Source organism: Triticum urartu, chromosome 2, assembly GCF_003073215.2.
Source record: "Triticum urartu cultivar G1812 chromosome 2, Tu2.1, whole genome shotgun sequence".
Taxonomy (NCBI): domain Eukaryota; kingdom Viridiplantae; phylum Streptophyta; class Magnoliopsida; order Poales; family Poaceae; genus Triticum; species Triticum urartu.
In genome coordinates, this window is record NC_053023.1 from 142,590,641 (window position 1) to 142,613,410 (window position 22,770).

General features: G+C 44.8%; 1 protein-coding gene and 1 pseudogene across 2 annotated transcripts; both read left to right on the forward strand.

Moving 5' to 3' along the window:
• The first annotated feature begins 1,043 nt into the window (after nt 1–1,043).
• On the forward strand, nt 1,044–3,131 carry LOC125536427 (putative F-box/FBD/LRR-repeat protein At3g49480). Of its 2 annotated transcripts, XM_048699645.1 has the most exons (4): nt 1,044–1,951; nt 2,361–2,504; nt 2,618–2,857; nt 2,960–3,131. In XM_048699645.1, the coding sequence occupies exons 1-4, from the start codon at nt 1,100–1,102 to the stop codon at nt 3,011–3,013; spliced, it is 1,290 nt and encodes a 429-aa protein (XP_048555602.1). In that variant the 5' UTR covers nt 1,044–1,099; the 3' UTR covers nt 3,014–3,131. The 2 variants fall into 2 exon arrangements, with proteins under 2 accessions (XP_048555602.1, XP_048555601.1); XM_048699644.1 differs by having other exon boundaries at nt 2,618–3,131.
• Nucleotides 3,132–13,557: 10,426 nt separating this feature from the next.
• On the forward strand, nt 13,558–21,709 carry LOC125535451 (annotated as a pseudogene).
• Nucleotides 21,710–22,770: the final 1,061 nt, after the last annotated feature.

Here is a 22,770-nt window from a genome sequence, read left to right on the forward strand (position 1 = left end):
GCCGACACATGTGCGGGCGGCCTGTTTTTAAATTTTGTTTGTTTCTTTTCATTTTTTATCCTTTAAATAATTTGTAATTCAAAAAAGGTCCGAAATTTTTTAAAAGATGGAATTTTTAAATAAAATGTTTAATAAATCATAAAATTTGGTGGGTTCAAAAAAGGTTCCTATTTTTTTTAAATGTGCACATATTAAAAAAAATACAATTTTGAAAACAAATGTTTGGGACATCAAAAAATGCTCATGATTTTTTTAAAGTTTGTGTATTAAAAAATGTTAATGAAATTCAATAAAATTTAACAAATTCAGAAAAAATGTCCATTAATGGAAAAATAGTCTAAAAATCCAAAATTTTCGTGATTTATAAAACATTTTACCCATTCATAAAATGTTTGCTGATTCATACAATGATCATGCATTTCAAAAAATGTTCGTTAAATCAAAAAAATGTTCATGAAATTCAAAACTGGTTCCACCAAATTCCAAAAAATGTCCGTCGATTCTAGAAATGTTCTCCGATACAAGAAAATTATTTAAAAAAATATTCACAATTGTAAGAAAATATTTGCAAATAGTATAAAATGTTCATGAGTTCAAAATATGTTCTTGATTTTTGATTTTTTTTTGTAAATTTGTAAAAAATTTCACGAATTTAAAAAATGTTCATGATGTCAAATATGTGCATGATTTTTAAATAAATGTTCACTGTTCCAAATTCTTTTCATGATTTCAAAAAATTGGAAGTGATAATGTATATCGATGATGTAGCAAAATGTGATCATGACCATTGAATATTATGATTTTTTTTCGATTGCAACCACTATTCAAAAAAAATTCAATTCAACGATTTATCGTACAAAGATTCAAAAGCAAATAATAACGGTAAGAATTATGTTCCATGTTATTTTTGTGTTGAATATATCATATCTTAATGTCGGGAATTTAGGATTTGCCAGAAAATGACCAATTATTAGTCGACAGATAAAATCAATTAATCCATATCTTTAATCTGCAGCCAAACAAAACGCTAACGATATCCTCAACATTGGTTGCAACGCACGGGCTTTTGCTGGTCATACCAAACCCTCCCGTCACCACCATGGCCGAGGGCGCCGCCCCCCTCCTCCCCACCGCTGGCTACGACGGCGAGGACCGATTCAGCGCCCTCCCGGACGACCTCCTCCGGGCCATCATCTCCTCCGGCCTCCCCGTCACGGACGCCGCCCGAACCACCGCCCTCGCCCGCCGCTGGCGCCACATCTGGCACTCCACACCGCTCGTCCTCGACGATGTCGAACTGCACGGGTCCGCCCGTGACGCGATAGTCTCCCGGGTCCTTGCCGACCACCCGGGTCCCTTCCGCGCCGTCCGCCTAGCCGGATGCAGGTTCGCCTCCCTGGACCATAACCTCGCCGAGTGGCCGCGCCTCCTCGTCACCAAGGGCATTCAGCTGCTCGCCCTCGTCAACATGCACATCCAGCCTCAGCGTACCTCCCCGCGCCTCCCCGCTGAAATCCTCCGCTGCGACTCGCTCCAGCGCCTCTTGCTGGGCTTCTGGACGTTCCCCTCCGACGTCTCCCACGTAGCCGATGTCTTTCTTCCTCACCTCCACAATCTCAATATGTTAAGGATTGACATGAGCGATCATGACCTGGAGTGCTTGGTTGCTGCCAGCCCCGTTCTGAAGACCCTTTTGCTCGCCCAAAACAAGCCCAAGCATGTGCGTCTCCGCAGCCAAAGCCTCAATTGCGTGGTCGTTGGAGGATCCCCGGTGAAGGAGGTCGTGATGGAAACGCCGCTCTTGGATCGCCTTATCCTGGTGGAACCGCCTCCTAGTGCTGTTGGAGGTGCTGGTATGAGGGTCAAGATTACCTGTGCACCCAACCTGCGGGTGTTTGGCTACCTGGAGCCGAGAGCTCACAAGCTGCAGATCGGCGATGATGTCATCGAGGTACGGTTACCTCTCCATCTCTATCTCAACATGATTTTTTTTTTAAATGGTCAAAGGGTGTTGCATATGTTCATAAATCTTGTCAGGGCGTACAAGAGGATAGGTGATCTATCTCAAGCATGAAATTATTTAGGATTTTAGAAAATCATTACATCCACTGAGATCCATCCACCAGGGTCTTCTCTACGGTTATAAAACAGTTAATGAGTTATGATATTTATATTTCTTTTGGTGCAAATTATTCCATCCATCCATCAAGTACACTGTGGTTCATATGTGTGAGTATGATGTGTATCTGTCAGTCTGTCTATCCATCAAGAACTGTTAATGAGTATAATACTTATTTTTCCATCAGTCAAGAACAGTTAATCAGTATGATGTGTATCTGTCTTGGTGCACCGCATTGCAGCCAAACATAATGGTGAGCCCAAGAACTGTGCTTCCAGGCGTCAAGATATTGGCCTTGAAGGTGAATTTTGGTGTTTTCGAGGAGGTCAACATGCTTGCCAGCTTCCTTAGATGCTTTCCCAATGTTGACATGCTTCACATCGAGGTTTCTCCCAATTCTTTTCAGTTAGTTGATCATTTGGCGATGTTATAATCAATTACTAGCAGCATGATCCATATATGTAACTGAACTGTTTACGCACTGGCATAAATTTGCAGTCTCTCCTGCACGATCCATCCGTACCTGGCTATGAACCCACTGGGGAGCACCATGCCAAGTTCTGGCTGGAGGCCAGTCCGATCAAATGCTTGCGATCACATGTCAAAAGGATGGTTATCCACAAATATCAAGGGCATCAAAACGAATTTGAATTCCTCAAGTTCATCTCCAAGGATGCGCTGGAGCTGCAGTCTTTGGTGCTTGTGCCACCTAAAGAACAAAATTCCTTGCCGAACGAGGTGAATGAGATGATAGACAGACTGGGGTGTCCACGGTTTCGAGCATGGGCCTCTAAAGTGTTGCTGGTGTTGACTAAAGTAGACATTGGTTTTATTTTGCAGAAATCATCCGACCTTACGGTCAACGACCCTTTTCGCTGCTCGATGCATGGCTAATTTGTTTGATGTATGTATATATGTATGCAAGATCAATCCAAGCCTCTTGGGGAATCATTGACTGCTGTAGTGAGATCACAATGTTAAAGTTTGGAGGCATGCTATCTCTTCGGTTAAACCAGGTCTCAACTAGGAGTACCAAGAGTACATGCTAGTATCTAAGCTGGCAGAAGTACTGAAAAGACCAGCGTTATCTTATCATGTTATCTAACGTAATGCATTACTAGTGATGAATCAACTACTATGTGGTTCTGAAATCTGAATATGGCATGCATGCTTTATAGCCATTTTTCTTTGCTATGCTCTGGTTTTGTAGCGTGCCACCTCTGTCAGTTTTTGTCAAAGATTAAAATTGCGGGAGAAACGATTTCGCGGTGGCCTCTCCCAGCAGCTATAGTGGCCGCCATAGCGGGCAATCGCGGCAAATAGCGAAAAAAATTCTGATGGGGGAGATGATTTCCGGAGGGTTTTGCTCATTGTTGAGCCATTTATAGGGAGTTGTGGAGGATTTCGCGGCAGCAGCCATAGCATTGCGGCGAGGCTCCTAGGCAGCTATAGCGCAGCTATCGCGACAATTTTGCGGGCTATTTTAATCTATGGTTTTTGTTCATATGATCAGATGATCAGACTATACCAGGCTAGGTTGACAAGTTTTCCGGTGCTATGAAAGAGAAAACAAACTTGTGCTAGAACTGAATTGAGGAAGACTCCTAGCATGTTGCTGTTACATGCACAAAGGCCATATTGCTGAATCGGGGAAGGTCTTTTTGTGTGTGGCAATAACTGAGCAAGGTCTGGGAACTACCCCCAGAAGAAGATTTCAACCACACAGGACCTGACTAGCTCCTGCACCTGCTAAGTAAATCTGGTCTGACCTTGTATCCGGCTGTTATTTTAGAGGCAATGGCGCCTTGGAAATAACACAGTTAATGGTAAGTCTCAAATCTTTGCTTCAGCGCACTTCCTGCAAAACCACCTCCACTTCTCCAGTCTCACGCTGGAGAAGTTGACTTCTCTGTGTTGTTGCGTCCGCATTCTGGAATCTGGGCTGGTACGTATAGGGTATGTTTGGATGCTCGCACCATTTTTGGGTTTCCAGGGAATCTAGACAGGCAGAGCCTGATCTAGGCGATACGAGTTCTGAGCCATATTTTGCAAGTTGTTTGGTTGCGTGTGTTGCCTCTCCTCACATGAGAGTGGAAACAGAAGCACAACGTTTGGTTGCCTCTGTATGCTTTTCCAGATGCAACCTTTAGCTGTTTGGTTAGGTGCACATTAATGAGTGTCGTAATTAATACTTACAATATGAGTTGTGTGAAACAACGAGATGAAGTTAGGGTCAGAGAAAATTTCAAGCAAGCGATCACGTGCAATGAATTTGACGAAATTCATCTAAATAAATCCAAAGTTGAACATGAAATTGAGGAGTTACAGTTAACGAAACTTGGAATCAATTGCTGGAATGGAATTACATCGTCAATCCACATCTTTTTCACGTAGACCTCTCGCGAAAGCAGTGGATTGACAAAGTAGTTGAACAAGAGGGTATGTGAGAGAGGTTGAAGAAAATAAGTTCACACACATGAACACCCATGCTACAATAGAACGTGCATATTCATATATGACAGTCGAAACATAAAACTTACTATACGAAATTGTGTGACGGGAGAGATGAAACTACTTCTCAAAGAAAATTTCAAACGATCGCCGTGTGCGGCAATTTTGACAAATGCGCCTAAAAGAACTCTAAACATGCACACATAATTGAAGATTTACCGATAACAAGAATAAGAATAGAACGTTGATGTGCATCTTTTTTGTGTAGATTTTATCTTAAATTGAAGCACCATTGTATAGATTACAAGCGACAGATGGAGAAGATTAAGGAATACAACGGTGCTTCAAGACTGCGGTTCATCAACAGCACCTTCAGCCAGTGAGAATCCTTTTTTTTTTTTTGAGACAAAGCCAATGTGAATGTGAATTTCCTTTTTTGGCCCCTGGAAACTGCGGACTCTTGAGGGCCGTGAAGTGGTTTGAGAACTGTGCGGGTCAATTTCTAACCAAACAAACAGCTTAGATTTGGACCCAGAATGCCTGCATCGTTCCAACCTCCAACCTTACGTGGCCCATTTCTGGAGTCCACCCCGTCTCCGTCGAACGGCGCTGTTGATTTAAACCAGTACCACATACAAGACAGTATATGTGAGGAATCTGATCTGGTAGTCATGTTTATATTTTAATGCATTAACATTGATATCATATATTATCCTCTAACAGTTTGTTTACAATATTTCTATGTGCAAGATATACCTGATGTTAATTGGGACGATGAGGACACCCAACGTGGCCTCAACACACGCATCCGGGGAACATCACATGATCATGGCGACATAGTTACATCATTAGTTACAGATTTCTTCAGAGGGAACGTTATTGGCCCATCTTTTATCCCCGAGGAGTCACAACCATACGCTTACAATTACGCATCAGGTTCGCAATAAGGATTCCAGACTCCACCACCTACGCAGGAGTCGTAGACACAGGAAGCCGAAGTGGAGTACGGCCGCGGTCTACATGTAACTCGACCACCTAATCGCTTGTTGCTTTCCGGTCCTAAGGAAAGGCCAGGTGGCCGTCGTCAACTAGGGTGATTCATCTATTCACGTGTGCGACCCATTGTATCTACATATCAGTATTAGACTTTTCGATTTAATCCAGTGTTTCCCGCCTATATCTCCCGCCATACTATCCCGCTTCACTTTTCGGCTTATGTTAGGCCAAAATAATTTTTTTTGGCTTATGAATACTGTGCAACCGTTTCCCTCCAACCCCTTCCCGCCATATCTTCCCGCCACCCGTTTCCCGCCAACCCCTTCCCGCCATATGTTCCCGCAATACCGCAGTCATTCTTTCGCGCCATTTTCTCCTCTCTACCTATAAAACCCCCTTCACACGGAGGTGGATAAGCAGTCCAGTGCAGTGTAGTCGAGATGTCTAGTTATCCTTTCGATCATAGTTTTCATCCTGGGATGAGCAGATGTGTTCTGAGCCTAGCCACCGATTTCAGGATGGGCAAAAGGATAGTTACATGGGACGAACTCACCGATAGTGACACCATAATGAATGAGTTGGCTCACGAATTACGTAGGTCTGGGTGGCTTGAAAGGACCTATGAGGAGGTACGTAAAGAACTTCTTAGGTTGCATGAAAGGTGGAAGAAGGTACTGGAGCCAAAGAGTGAAACTTTCAGAAGGACTGCAGCAAAGAATCCATATTTATGGACTGACGACAGCGAGGACGAAGATAATATCTTCATGCAGCCGCTTCCGGGTTCTGCATCGTCGAAGGGCAAGAGTTCTGGATCGTCCAAGGGCAAGAGTTCTGCATCCTGGAAGGGCAAGAGTTTTGCATCATCCAAGGGTAAGAATTCTGCATCCTCGAAGGGCAAGATTTCTGCATCGACGGAGGATGACTATGATGCCTTCATGTAGTTTTTAAGCTGTACACTACTGGAATCAGCTACTTTGCCATCTGCCAGCTCTTTGCCATCAGCTAGCGGACGACAAAGAAGCTCTTTGCCATCAGCTACCCGAAAGCAGACGGCAAAGAACTGGCTGATGGCAAAGAAAGCCTTTGCCATCAGCCAGCTCTTTGCTGTCCGCTAGCTAACGGCAAAGAATCTTTGCCGTCCGCTAGCAGACGGCAAAGAGGGAGGGGGGGCCCACTGAGGAGCTGGTTAAAAAATACTTAACGTCCCCCCGCTTTGCCGTCCGCCGCAGATGGCAAATATGAAGAAAAGCGGACGGCAAAGGAGGGCGGACGGCAAAGGCTACCCTAACTAACCTAACTAACGGCCGAGCCCCCTCCCCCGCCCGTTACTCATCTCTCTCCCTCGACCTCCTCCGCCCCCGCCCCCGCCGCCCCCGCCCCCGCCCTCGCCGCACCCGCCACCGCCCATCACCGTCCGGCGCCGCCGCCGCTCCCACCCCCTCCCCCCCCCCCCCCGCCCCCGCGCTGCCCGCCCCCCGCCCCCCCCCCCCGCCGCGCCCCGCCCCCCGCCGCCCGGCCATCCCACTGCCCCGGAGCCCGCCGCCCCCCCACCCACACCACCCCGGCGCCAGCGTCGCCCCCTGCTCCGGTGAGGTTTTTTTCTGTTTTTCTTTTTTTTGCTGTTTAATTCTTGTTTAATTGTTAGTGTTAGTGTTAGATTTAGTGTTAGAAAAGAAGAAAATTTAGTGTTAGTGTTAGAAAAAAGAATATGTAGAAGAAAAGAAGAAGAAGTGGAAAAAAGATGAAAAAGAAGAAAAGAAAAGAAGTAGAAAAAGATGAAAAAGAAGAAGAAGAAAAGAAGTAGAAGAAGTAGAAGAAGAAGAATAGAAGAAAAGAAAAGAAGTAAAAGAAGTAGAAAAAAGATGAAAAAAGAAGAAGAAGAAGAAGAAGAAGAAGAAGAAGAAGAAGAAGAAGAAGAAGAAGAAGAAAGGAAAGAAGAAGAAAGGAAAGAAGAAGAAGAAGAAGAAGAAGAAGAAGAAGAAGAAGAAGAAGAAGAAGAAGAAAGGGAAGAAGAAGAAGGATAGAAGAAGAAGAAGAAAGGAAAGAAGAAGAAAAAAGAAGAGAAGGAAAGAAGAAGAAGGATAGAAGGAAACACCCCGACACCCCGACCCCGACACCACACCCCGACACCTGACCCCGACACCCTGACCCCGACACCCCGACCCCGACACCACACCCCGACACACAGACCACGACACCACACCCCGACACCCCGACCCCGACACGACACCCTAACCTCGAAACAGCACCCCGACACCGACATGACACCCCGACCCCCTAAACCTCCCGAAAAGGTGCTCTTTGGCCTTCCAAAGGCCGACGGGGTTATATATTTGTGAATTATTAGTTAGGTCATATATTTTTCGATTTTGTTATGAAAAACATCATATATAATTGTGTTGATCGGGTAGATTTAAATGTGCAGTTGTTTCATCGCTGCGAGGTTTGGTGTTCGACGACCGCGCCGTGCGTTTGACGAGCTCTGCCCCTTCGTTCGTGGGTGAGCACAAATGACATGTCCTTCTCCCCCATTAATTATTTGATCTATTCCATGAAACTTGTAGCTAGCTATATATGTGTCTTGAATCATCAGTATGCGTAACCAATATGTGTCTCCCGTTCGAAAGCGTCATAGTTAATAAATATGCATGCATTTGCATTTATAACCTTGAATTCTTTCGATTGTCCACGCTATCCGACAGCCCGAGTATGTGTAGATTGGGTTCGTTTTCTCATATGCTTTGCTCTGGATCCGACGCATAAATTTCGTCAGTGCCTCCCCTGTTGTTCTCCGGGTACACATCCTCTCTGTTTATTGCAGAGACGTGTATCAGGAGAACAGCGGGGAGGTGCTGCCAAAATTTTGCGTCGGATCCGGAGCATAGCATGGGAAAATGAACCCAATCTACACATACACGGGTGGGATTAGGACCTATCATTACCTATTAGAGTGTAGGTTGCATGGACGTAATAAAATTGACAAAGTAGATCAACTGATGAATATATACATGGTGAATTACATATATAATTGTTGTGTGTCCAGTAGCTCTGAAAGTCAAGATGAGTGACCGTGCTTGGATGTATACCGGTCACACTGGTCAGAACAAATGGAGCGCTGAATGGTTCAAAAACTAAGGGGTTTGTGCAAGCCGCATTTGCAAATGGCGAGAGAAAACCTGGTGCCCCTGTTTCCGATGCGGCAATTGGGAAAAGAGGACAGAGGCAGAAATGGGTAAACACCTGCAGAAGAATGGTTTTACGCCTGATTATACGGTGTGGACATTTCATGGTGAGTCTACCCAACGTGACCGAGCTGAGGTGGATCATCGTCGCACCGACGAGCATGGTACCGGGATGGAAAACATGGTGCAAGGCTATGATGATGCTCGGGATTCAGACGAGGAGATGGAGGAATCTGCAAAGGCCTTCAATGAAATGTTGGAGTCTTCGAAACGTCCGCTCCACGAGCACACTGAGCTTTGTCAGTTGGATGCCATCTCACAAGTAATGGCTCTGAAGGCTCAGTTCAACTTGGGCAGAGAATGCTATGACGCAATTATGACAGTATTTGGACGCTTTCTACCCAAAGGCCATGCCTGCAAACCTGTACCAGTCGGAAAAAATCCTCCGTGCACTGAAGATGCCCTATGAGAAGATACATGCTTGTGAGAAAGGATGTGCCTTATTTAGGCTTGACTATGCGGACTTGAACTATTGTCCCATTTGAGGTCTTCCAGGTATAGTTAGACAACCTATGGGTGAGAAGACACAGACCAAATCCCGTTGTGTTCCGGTATGCAATTCGTACAAGACTTACGTTCATGGTCGAAGGAACGGCCAGAGATGACATCGCACAAAACAGGCAAAAGAACCGAACTAGATGACGCCAGAACAAATGTCATGTGAGTGGTGTTGCAGGCTGCTATACAGAGTGAGAGAGATAGAACGGAGAAACTTCTGGCGGAGGCGGCGGAGAGGCAGCGGGAGTTGGAGGAGAGGACGACAAAGATGATGGAGGAGGAGAGGGCACGGAATGACATGCAGGCAAGGGCCATGTACGAGCTCCTTGTGGTAAGTTTCTTCTGCAGATTAGCCAAAACATTCATGTAGTGTTTGTCTCATTACTAACTAGTATGACTGAGTCGTCAAAACCAAATGTGCAGTCTGTGTGCGAGAAGACAGGTCAGACCGCTCCGCCGATGCCAGTGATTGCTCCTGGGACCACGGTGAGTTTTATTTGAATGGACATTACTTGCTATTCTTAACATTTGAGTGTCATCATGCTAACAAGACATTGGAAATGATCTTTGGTGCAGCGTCACTCCAGACAAGCATCGCATGATCCTTTTCCAGCTACCGACACGAGCCACCCCGCTCCTACACCTCCTGGATCTTGGTAAGTTTATCTAGTGTTTTGCTTAACACATGCATAAAGACCTAGACTTAGCTTTATTTCCTCCAATGCTTACCATAATGACCTAGACTTAGCTTCTTCTCCTCCAAAATGACTTAATAAGCTTACTGACCTCCAAAACCATCCATTTTACCTAAGTTAGCTCTAAAACGATCTGTACTTAGCTTACTTATGTCAAAAATTGCATAATTAGCTTAGTTAGCTCATAGACGATCCATTTTACCTAAGTTAGCTCTAAAATGACCCATTTTACCTAGGTTAGCTTATAAATGATCCAGTTCATCCAAGTTAGCTCAAAAATGACCCATTTTACCTAGATTAGCTCCTAAATGATCCATTTTACCTACGTTAGCTTTAAAATTGACCCATTTCACCTAGGTTAACTCCAAAATGACCATCTTACCTAGGTTATCTCATAAACGATCCATTTCAACTAATTTAGCTCATAAACGATCCATTTCACCAAGTTAGCTAAAAAACGATCCATTTCACCTAAATTAGCTCTTAAATGATCCATTTCACCTAAGTTAGCTCAAAAAGATCCATTTCAACTAAATTAGCTCATAAATGATCCATTTCACCTAAGTTAGCTCAAAAACGATCCATTTCAACTAAGTTAGCTCATAAATGATCCATTTCACCTAAGTTAGCTAAAAAACGATCCATTTCACCTTAGTTACCTCAAAAACGATCCATTTGACCTTAGTTAGCTCATAAACGACCCATTCCAACTAAGTTAGCTCATAAATGATCCATTTCACCTTAGCTAGCTCATAAACGACCCATTTCAACTTAGTTAGCTCATATATGATCCATTTCACGTAAGTTAGCTCATAAATGACATACTCTTCTTGTTCTAGTCTTCTTCTTGTTCTACTCTTCTTGTTCTAGTCTTCTTCTTGTTCTACTCTTCTTCTTGTTCTACTCTTCTTGTTCTAACTTTCTTATTTTTCATTTTGCAGATTTCATTCACTTGACGAAAGCTTGCATAGATGGAGTGCTCCTTATCCCTTTCTCTGTTTCTTTTGTATCGTTGAACTATGCATGTATCGTTGGATGAAACTATTGTAATATATATGGTTGGATGCCTCTATGTTGAACTTGTTATGTATGATGGAACTATGCATGTAATATATATGGTTGGATGATGAAGTTATGTGTTGGATATCTTATATGTTTGCTCTGTAATGGGCCTTTTGAAATATATCTATATATGTCATATATATTTGTGATGAAAATTGTTGGATTTAATAAAAAACAGATAAAAGAGCCAATATGCAGGCTCTTTGCCGTCTGCCACCGACGGCAACGGGCTCTTTGCCGTCTGCCGCGGACGGCAAAGAAGACACGTGGCATCCAGCTGTGCTTCCTGGGAGCTGACCCATTTGGTCAGTTTGCCTACAGTGGCAGACGGCAAAGACTTTGCCATCAGTGGCAGACGGCAAAGAACCTGCCATGTAGTGACGTGTAGATGACATCATACGGCGGACGGCAAAGACACTAGAAATTTTGCCGTCAGCGGCGGACGGCAAAGGCCTGCCATTAGCCACTTAACGGACTGACAGCGCAATTATTGCCGTCCGCTCTCTTTGCCGTCCGCCGCAGACGGCGAAGGGCCTTTGCCGTCAGCCATCAGGAAGCAGACGACAAAGTAGCTGTTTACCGTAGCCTACTTTGCCGGAGCCTTTTGCCGTCCGCGGCTGACGGCAAAGGCCTTTGCCATCCGCCGTTCATGCCTTTGCCGTCCGCCGTGGCAGACGGCAAAATAGCTGATTCCTGTAGTGGTATTCCAGTTCTACCGTTTAATTCAGATGTACTTGCGCTATTAGTTTGTACTGTCTTATTGTATGGCATTATGTTCTATCATAATTTCATTTTGTAGTTGTTGCACAATGTTCAATAATTAGTGGAGGGAAAGAAAATGCCACATTTTATTCTAAAACTATATATTTTTTGAATTACAACACGGTACAACTGAAAATAAGATGCATCGTACTATTGAAATAAAGCTACATTAAACTGCAGAAATTAAGATACATACGATTGAGAAATTTAAAATACTACCACAGGAATCTACTGAGTCCAGCGTGGATATTTTCCTTCTCCATCGTCTTCTTCAACTGCCTTGGCCTCACGAGCCCTTTCTTTCTTTCTCTATCTCTCCGCCTCATGAGACTCATTTCGCTGTCGTTCCTACTCCTCCATGCGACGAGCCTCTTCCCTATTTTTCTTTCCTAAATCCTAAAAAAGGGTGTTGCTCCGCATAGTATTCTTTTAACTCTCTCTCTCTCTTGCTCTGCTTTCTTCTCAGCTTCCGCCTTCTCGCGTCGCTCTTCCGCATAGAAACTATTCCACGCACGGCGACTTCTTTCACGAATCTCAGTCACTGCCCAAGCCGGCATCTCTGTGTCAATCCAATGATAGTACATGCACAGAGGCAAAGGAGACTACAACAAGAAACAAGAATGTTATTAAAGAATCAATCAAAATACCAACAATATCTATTCGTGATGGTTAAAGCATACCGGAGGCTTGTCGAACTCTGAAATAGCTACGTGTGGATCTTCCTCATAATTGGCGCATATGAAAAACTTCATGCCCAACCAATCTGAAAAATCCGTCACCTTCTTCACCTTGCAAAGATCATCACACCAACACCGCAGGACTTCCAACCCCGGAGGCGAACTTGCATTCTTCATTTTCCTCGGCCTAATGCTTTGATCCGAGCAAGGCAAACTCATACTGACTGAAAAAATGTGTTACACACTTCGCGCAGTGGCGATTTCGACGATGGCTGGACGAGGATGATGAGAGCCTCAGTGTCTCCTTTTATAGGCCCAGACGACAAATGACGGTGAGAAAATAAGCGCGAACAGATGAAATTAGGCGGGAAATTTTTGGATCCCTGTAGTGTCGGCACAACAGGTTTCCGTAGTATCGAATTCCCGCAGCGAATGAGTGATTCGCACAGTGCCATCGCATCCGCTGAAGAAAGCCGGAGTGATTCCCGGGTAGCAGCAGGGCATCAAAGTCGTCACTCATTAGATTCCTGCCCATCAAATTCATCGTCGTTCGCGCACGTTGGAATCAGTGCCGTCTGCAACAGGGAACCTGTCGCGCGTGCAGCAGCAATAGAGGAGCCGCCTCCTGCGGTGGCGGCCTGGCCCACGCCTCGGCCCGCGTGCAGCAGGGGCTGTCGGCCAGGGAGCGGCAGCCGCAACGCTCGCCGCCTCGCCCGGTGGCAGTGTGGCCCACAATGTGTGGCTCGTTCCGTCTCGGCCGCTGGCGCTGTACAAACACGTTATACCCCGCACGGCCGCCTCCTGCCGTGGCGGCAGGGCCCACCGGCTCCTGCCGTGGCAGCAGGTGCCACGTGTCACCTACCGCGCCTGCCGCCACGGGCCAGGGGGCCTTTTTTGTCAAATTCATCTGCATGTGATCCTTTTTGGCAATTCGCTCGCATAGGTTGTCTCTTTCGACAAAAAATCTGAGTTCTCTATATATACACCTCACCATAGACTTCCACCCTTCACAAGTCAGAACCCAACTTGCAAACCATACACGACAATGCCCTGCCATGGCCATCACCACCACCAACGGTGCCGCTGCGCCAACCCATGCCGCGAACGGCACGGGCAACCAGGCCGGCCGCGACCACGTGGTCCTGTTCCCGTTCATGGCCAAGGGCCACACCCTGCCACTGCTTCACTTCACCAGGGCGCTCACCGAGCACCAAAAGAACCTCCGCATCACCATGATCGTCATGCCCGCCAACCTCGCCTTCGCCCGCAGCCGCCTCCCGGCGTCGGTGCGGCTCGCCGTTCTCCCATTCCCGTCACTGCCGCCACTGCCATCCGGCGTCGAGTCCACGGACACCCTGCCTGGCCTGGACCTATACCCGATGTTCCTGCACGCCACGGCGCTCCTGCGGGAGCCCTTCGCGGAGTTCTGATACGTCTCCAACGTATCTATAATTTTTGATTGTTCCATGCTATTATAGTATCTGTTTTGGATGTTCATGGGCTTTATTGCACACTTTTATATTATTTTTGGGACTAACCTATTAACCCAGAACCTAGTGCCAGTTTCTGTTTTTCCTTGTTTTAGAGTATCGCAGAAAAGGAAAATCAAATGGAGTCCAATTGACCTGAAACTTCACGAAACTTATTTTTGGACCAGAACAAGCCCACGGAGTATCGGAGATGGACAAGGAGAGTCCCGGGCTGCCCACGAGGGTGGGGGCGCGCCCACCCCCTAGGCGCGCCCCCTGCCTCGTGGACAACCCAGAGATCCACCGACGTAGTTCTTCCTCATATATATACACCCATATACCCTAAAAACTTTGGGGAGCACAATAGATCGGGAGTTCCGCCGCCAGAAGCCTCTGTAGCCAATGAAAACCAATCTAGACCCGTTTCGGCACCCTGCCGGAGGGGGCAATCCCTCTCCGGTGGCCATCTTCATCATCCCGGCGCTCTCCATGATGAGGAGGGAGTAGTTCTCCCTCGGGACTGAGGGTATGTACCAGTAGCTATGTGTTTGATCTCTCTCTCTCCCTCTCTCTCTCGTGTTCTTGAGGTGATACGATCTTGATGTCTCGCGAGCTTTGCTATTATAGTTGGATCTTACGATGTTTCTCCCCCTCTACTCTCTTGTAATGGATTGTGTTTTCCTTTTGAAGTTATCTTGTCAGATTGAGTCTTTAAGGATTTGAGAACACTTGATGTATGTCTTGCGTGGGATACCCGTGGTGACAATGGGGTACTCTATTGATCCACTTGATGTATGTTTTGGTGATCAACTTGCGGGTTCCGCCCATGAACCTATGAATAGGGGTTGGCACATGTTTTCGTCTTGACTCTCCGGTAGAAACTTTGGGGCACTCTTTGAAGTACTTTGTGTTGTTTGAATAGATGAATCTGAGATTGTGTGATGCATATCGTATAATCATACCCACGGATACTTGAGGTGACATTGGAGTATCTAGGTGACATGAGGGTTTTGGTTGATTTGTGTCTTAAGGTTTTATTCTAGTACGAACTCTATGATAGATTGAACGGAAATAATAGCTTCATGTTATTTTACTACGGTCTCTTGAATAGATCGATCAGAAAGGATAACTTTGAGGTGGTTTCGTACCCTACCATAATCTCTTCGTTTGTTCTCCGCTATTATTGACTTTGGAGTGACTCTTTGTTGCATTTTGAGGGATAGTTATATGATCCAATTATGTTATTATTGTTGAGAGAACTTGCACTAGTGAAAGTATGAACCCTAGGCCTTGTTTCAACGCATTGCAATACCGTTTACGCTCACTTTTACCATTAGTTACCTTGCTGTTTTTATATTTTCAGATTACAAAAACCTTTATCTACCATCCATATTGCACTTGTATCACCATCTCTTCGCCGAACTAGTGCACCTATACAATTTACCATTGTATTGGGTGTGTTGGGGACACAAGAGACTCTTTGTTATTTGGTTGCAGGGTTGCTTGAGAGAGACCATCTTCATCCTATGCCTCCTACGGATTGATAAACCTTAGGTTATTCACTTGAGGGAAATTTGCTATTGTCCTACAAACCTCTGCACTTGGAGGCCCAACAACGTCTACAAGGAGAAGGTTGTGTAGTAGACATCAAGCTCTTTTCTAGCGCCGTTGCCGGGGAGGTTAGCGCTTGAAGGTATATCTTTAGATCTTGCAATCGAATCTTTTTGTTTCTTGTTTTAGCACTAGTTTAGTTTATAAAAGAAAACTATAAAAATGGAATTGAGTTTACCTCATACGCTTCATCTTTTTAATATCTTTCGTGAGTATGATGGGAAGGAAAATTGTGCCAAAGTGTTAGAAGAAGAATGCATTAGAATGTTTGACACTTAATATTTGAATGATGAGCATGATTGCAATGTTGTTAGTATGAATTCTTTGAATATCCATGATGCTAATGATATGCAAAGCCACAAGCTTGGGGATGCTATGTTTGATGAAGATGATATTTTTTGTCCCCCAAGTTTTGATGAGCAAATCTATTATGATGAAAGCATGCCCCCTATTTATGATGATTATTGTGATAACTTGTATGCTGTAAAGAATAATTATATCCATGAAACTTGTCATTATGATTTATCTTTCAATTGGATTATGCCTCACATGATAGTTATTTTGTTGAGTTTGCTCCCACTACTATTCATGAGAAGAAATTTGCTTATGTGGAGAGTAATAAAAATTCTATGCTTGTAGATCATGAAAAAAATGCTTTATGTGATGGTTATATTGTTGAATTCATTCATGATGCTACTGAAATTTATTATGAGGGAGGAATATATGCTTTTACATATTGCAAGAATATCAAGTTTCCTCTCTATGTGCTTAAAGTTTTAAAGTTATCCTTGTTTTACCTTCCTATGCAAGTTGATTCTTGTTCCCACAAGTTGTTTGCTCACAAAATCCCTATGCATAGGAAGTGTGTTAGGCTTAAATGTGCTAGTCATATTTTTCAAGATGCTCTCTTTATGTTACAATTCTTATTTTTTATGTGAGCATCATTGAAATCATCATGCCTAGCTAGGGGCATTAAACGATAGCACTTGTTGGGAGGCAACCCAATTTTTATTTTTTTCCTTGCTTTTTTCTCCTTTTTAGTAATAAATAATTCATCTAGAATATGTTTAGATGTGGTTTTATGTTTTTAATTAGTGTTTGTGCCAAGTAAAACTGTTGGGAAGACTTGGGGAAAGTCTTGTTGATCTTGCTGTAAAAAAACAGAAACTTTAGCGCTCACGAGAATTGCTGCCATTTTTTATTGGAGAGCGATATTTAGTTAATTCTTTTTGAAGATGATTAATATATAAATTCCTCACTTCCAGAAATTTAATTTAGAATTTTTGGGGTTCCATAAGTATACGTTTGATACAGATTACTACAGACTGTTCTGTTTTTGACAGATTCTGTTTTCTATGTGTTGTTTGCTTATTTTGATGAATCTATGAGTAGTATCGGAGGGTATGAACCATAGATAAGTTGGAATACAGTAGATATTACACCAATATGAATTTAGAATGAGTTAATTACAGTACCTAAGTGGTGATTTATTTTCTTATACTAACGGAGCTTACGAGTTTTCTGTTAAGTTTTGTGTTGTGAAGTTTTCAGGTTTTGGGTAAAGATTCGATGGACTATGGAATAAGGAGTGTCAAGAGCCTAAGATTGGGGATTCCCAAGGCACCCCAAGGTAATATTCAAGGACAACCAAAAGCCTAAGCTTGGGGATGACCCGGAAGACATCCCCTCTATCGTCTTCGTTCATCGGTAACTTTACTTGGAGCGTCATTTTATTTTATTTAGTTTTGCTTGCTGCTTGAATAAAATACCACGATCTGAAATTCTTAAATGTTAGAGAGTCTTCATATAGTTGCATAATTATTCGACTACTCATTGATCTTCACTTATATCTTTTGGAGTAGTTTGTTGTTGCTCTAGTGCTTCACTTATATCTTTTTAGAGCACGGTGGTGGTTTTATTTTATAGAAATTAATGAACTCTCATGCTTCACTTATATCATTTTGAGAGTCTTTAGAACAGCATGGTAGTTTGCTTTGGTTATGAAACTAGTCCTAATATGATGGGCATCCAAGAGGGATATAATAAAAACTTTCATATAGAGTGCATTGAATACTATGAGAAGTTTGATACTTGATAATTGTTTTGAGATATTAAGATGGTGATATAAGAGTCATGCTAGTTGAGTAGTTGTGAATTTGAGAAATACTTGTGTTGAAGTTTGTGATTCCTGTAGCATGCACGTGTGGTGAACCGTTATGTGATGAAGTCGGAGCATGATTTATTTATTTATTGTCTTCCTTATGAGTGGCGGTCGGGGACGAGCGATGATCTTTTCCTACCAATCTATCCCCCTAGGAGCATGCGTGTAATATTTTGTTTCATTAACTAATAGATTTTTTCAATAAGTATGTGTGTTTTCTTTATGACTAATGTTGAGTCCATGGATTATACGCACTCTCACCCTTCCACCTTTGCTAGCCTCTCTAGTACCGCGCAACTTTCGCCGGTATCTTACACCCACCATATACCTTCCTCAAAACAGCCACCATACCTACCTATTACGGCATTTCCATAGCCATTTCGAGATATATTGCCATGCAACTTTCCACCGTTCCGTTTATTATGACACGCTTCATCATTGTCATATTGCTATGCATGATCATGTAGTTGACATTGTATTTGTGGCAAAGCCACCGTTCATAATTTTTTCATACATGTCACTCATGCATCATTGCACATCCCGGTACACCGCCGAAGGCATTCATATAGAGTCATATCTTGTTCTAAGTATCGAGTTGTAATTCTTGAGTTGTAAGTAAATAAAAGTGTGATGATCATCATTATTAGAGCATTGTCCCAGTGAGGAAAGGATGATGGAGATTATGATTCCCCCACAAGTCGGGATGAGACTCCGGACGAAAAAAAGAAAAAAAAGAAAGGCCAAAAAAAGAGAGAAGTCCCAAAAAAACAAAAAAATGAGAGAAAAAGAGAGAAGGGGCAATGCTACTATCCTTTTACCACACTTGTGCTTCAAAGTAGCACCATGATCTTCATGATAGAGAGTCTCCTATGTTGTCACTTTCATATACTAGTGGGAATCTTTCATTATAGAACTTGGCTTGTATATTCCAATGATGGGCTTCCTCAAAATGCCCTAGGTCTTCGTGAGCAAGCGAGTTGGATGCACACCCACTTAGTTTCTTTTTGAGCTTTCATACACTTATAGCTCTAGTGCATCCGTTGCATGGCAATCCCTACTCACTCACATTGATATCTATTGATGGTCATCTCCATAGCCCATTGATATGCCTAGTTGATGTGAGACTATCTTCTCCTTTTTGTCTTCTCCACAACCACCATTCTATTCCACCTATAGTGCTATGTCCATGGCTCACGCTCATGTATTGCGTGAAGATTGAAAAAGTTTGAGAACATCAAAAGTATGAAACAATTTATTGGCTTGTCATCGGGGTTGTGCATGATTTAAATATTTTGTGTGATGAAGATGGAGCATAGCCAGACTATATGATTTTGTAGGGATAACTTTCTTTGGCCATGTTATTTTGAGAAGACACGATTGCTTTGTTAGTATGCTTGAAGTATTATTATTTTTATGTCAATATTACACTTTTGTCTTGAATCCTATGGATCTGAATATTCTTGCCACAATAAAGAGAACTACATGGATAAATATGTTAGGTAGCATTCCACATCAAAAATTCTGTTTTTATCATTTACCTACTCGAGGACGAGCAAGAATTAAGCTTGGGGATGCTGACACGTCTCCAACGTATCTATAATTTTTTATTGTTCCATGCTATTATATTATCTGTTTTGGATGTTTATGTGCTTTATTATACACTTTTTTATTATTTTTGGGACTAACCTATTAACCCAGAGCCCAGTGCCAGTTTCTGTTTTTTCCTTGTTTTTGAGTATCGCAGAAAAGGAAAATCAAACGGAGTCCAATTGACTTGAAACTTCATGGAACTTATTTTTGGACCAGAAGAAGCCCACGGAGTATTGGAGATGGACCAGGAGAGTCACGGGATGCCCACAAGGGTGGGGGGCGCGCCCCTGCCTCGTGGACAGCCCGGAGATCCACTGACGTACTTCTTCCTCCTATATATACCCATATACCCTAAAAACTTCGGGGAGCACAATAGATCGGGAGTTCTACCGCCAGAAGCCTCCGTAGCTACCGAAAACCAATCTAGACCCATTCCGGCACCCTGCCAGAGGGGGCAATCCCTCTCCGGTGGCCATCTTCATCATCCCGGCGCTCTCCATGACGAGGAGGGAGTAGTTCTCCCTCAGGGCTGAGGGTATGTACCAGTAGCTATGTGTTTGATCTCTCTCTCTCTCTCGTGTTCTTGAGGTGATACGATCGTGATGTATCACGAGCTTTGCTATTATAGTTGGATCTTATGATGTTTCTCCCCCTCTACTCTCTTATAATGGATTGAGTTTTCCCTTTGAAGTTATCTTATCGGATTGAGTCTTTAAGGATTTGAGAACACTTGATGTATGTCTTGCGTGGGATACCTGTGGTGACAATGGGGTATTCTATTGATCCACTTGATGTATGTTTTGGTGATCAACTTGTGGGTTCCGCCCATGAACCTATGCATAGGGGTTGGCACACGTTTTCGTCTTGACTCTCCGGTAGAAACTTTGGGGCACTCTTTGAAGTACTTTGTGTTGGTTTGAATAGATGAATCTGAGATTGTGTGATGCATATCGTATAATCATACCCACGGATACTTGAGGTGACATTGGAGTATCTAGGTGACATTAGGGTTTTGGTTGATTTGTGTCTTAAGGTGTTATTCTAGTACAAACTCTATGATAGATTGAACGGAAAGAATAGCTTCATGTTATTTTACTACGGACTCTTGAATAGATCGATCAGAAAGGATAACTTTGAGGTGGTTTCGTATCCTACCATAATATCTTCTTTTGTTCTCCGCTATTAGTGACTTTGGAGTGACTCTTTGTTGCATGTTGAGGGATAGTTATATGATCCAATTATGTTATTATTGTTGAGAGAACTTGCACTAGTGAAAGTATGAACCCTAGGCCTTGTTTCAACGCATTGCAATACCGTTTACGCTCACTTTTACCATTAGTTACCTTGCTGTTTTTAGATTTTCAGATTACAAAAACCTTTATCTACCATCCATATTGCACTTGTATCACCATCTCTTCGCCGAACTAGTGCACCTATACAATTTACCATTGTATTGGGTGTGTTGGGGACACAAGAGACTCTTTGTTATTTAGTTGCAGGGTTGCTTGAGAGAGACCATCTTCATCCTATGACTCCTACGGATTGATAAACCTTAGGTCATTCACTTGAGGGAATTTTGCTACTGTCCTACAAACCTCTGCACTTGGAGGCCCAATAACGTCTACAAGAAGAAGGTTGTGTAGACTGTGGTAGACATCAAGTTCATGGCGTCGCTCCCGGCCCCGCCGCTCGTGCTCATTTCCGACTTCTTCCTCGGGTTCACGCACCGCATTGCGGCCGACGCAGGCGTCCACCGCATCGTGTTCCACGGCATGTCCTGCTTCTCCATGGCCACCTGCAAATCGCTCATCCCGAGCCCACCGTCGTCCAGCGCCCAGCACGGCACAAGCTTCCACGTGTCCCGCATGTCGGAATACGTAAGGATCATGGCTACGGATGTCCCGGACATGATCGCCAAGATCGCCGACGCCGAGGATCCAGTGACACGGTTCCTTATCGATGACATCGACGACTCTGACGGGCACAACTGGGGCGTCCTGGTCAACAGCTTCGCCATGTTGGAGGAGGACTACGTATCGGCCTTCATGTCGTTCTACCAGCCAGACGCGCGCGCCTGGCTGGCAGGCCCTCTGTTTCTCGCTGCCGGAGCATGTGGAAGAGCAGGACCCCAAGGGGTGCCTCGCCTGGCTCGACGAGATGGCGGAGCGATCGGAGTCAGTGATCTACGTGTCATTTGGCATGCGGGCCCATGTCTCCGACGAGCAGCTTGACGAGCTGGCGCTCGGGATGGTGCAATCCGGCCACCCCTTCCTCTGGGCCGTCCGGTCCGGCACGTGGTCGCCGCCGATGGACGCGGGGCCACACGGAAGGATCGTCCGCAGGTGGATCCCACAGAGGAGCGTGCTAGCTTGTTAGACTGTATAGCCTCCGTATTCATACGTGTATATTGTAATGTTGTATCCCACTCATTTAAACTAATAATGAGTATCCCACTCATTTATAAACTAATAATGAGGTTGGGCAACTCGCTCCCAGGGCGCTCCCTCGATGGCAAGATTTGTTGACCGTTCAATTTTAGTCAACCCGGTCTTTTTTTGTTCTTGTCCGTTCGATGGTCGTTGCATTTTCACTTGTGTGTTTTCACCCGCCGGTAGATCTTGGCCAGCGGATGACATGTGGGCTCGGGCCGAATTCCATTGGCTGGGTGCCAGCTTGTTGGGTGCATGGGGCAGCCTGTCCTGCTGCACTGCGTGCATGCGAGGAAGTCCGGGTCGCGGGTGCTGTGCGCTGCTCCTCGCGTTTTGCGCCTGTGCTTGTGCTGTCCTCATGACGGGTGGGCCAGTGCTGGCCCCGGTCCCGCTCATCAGCTGCGGTGATTACATGTCTCGTGTATACGATATTTCCTCGTTACCTCGGTCAACTACTCCTGGCCCGACGCTCCTCACGCGCTTCCCGCGTCGTGCATCGTGGGGAGTTACTGCCTCCTGTGTCAGCTGCAGAGGGGTGGGTCGACGATGTGCACCCGGATTGTGCACACGCGTTTGTACTAGCGCGATGATGTGTGGGCCGCCGCTGCTCCGGTCCCGCTCGTCGGCTGCTACTCCTGTGTCTAGTGCACGTGTACGCCTTTCCTGTGCGTGGTGTTGCCTCTCGTCTGCTTTTGGACTTTGGAGAGAGAGGATAGACTGCAGCTGCCCGGTGCATGTACTTGTGGGGCCTGGCTGACCGATGCATCGTGCGTGCCTCACCTCCATCTGCAGTTGGAGAGAGAGATGGATTGGTGCCTACTACGCGCTGGTCGACGCCGCGGCCGCCGCAGTCCGCGAGCCCGGGTGCATGGTGGCGCTCATGGACCTCCACCGCTGCCTCGATGCGTTCAGCGAGTCCTACGACCGAGCCGAGGGCCTCGTCCAGGCGGCGCCGCCGGCCTCGGCCTCGACGCCTCCCGCCACGATGAGTTGTGTCGCGGCGTGCGT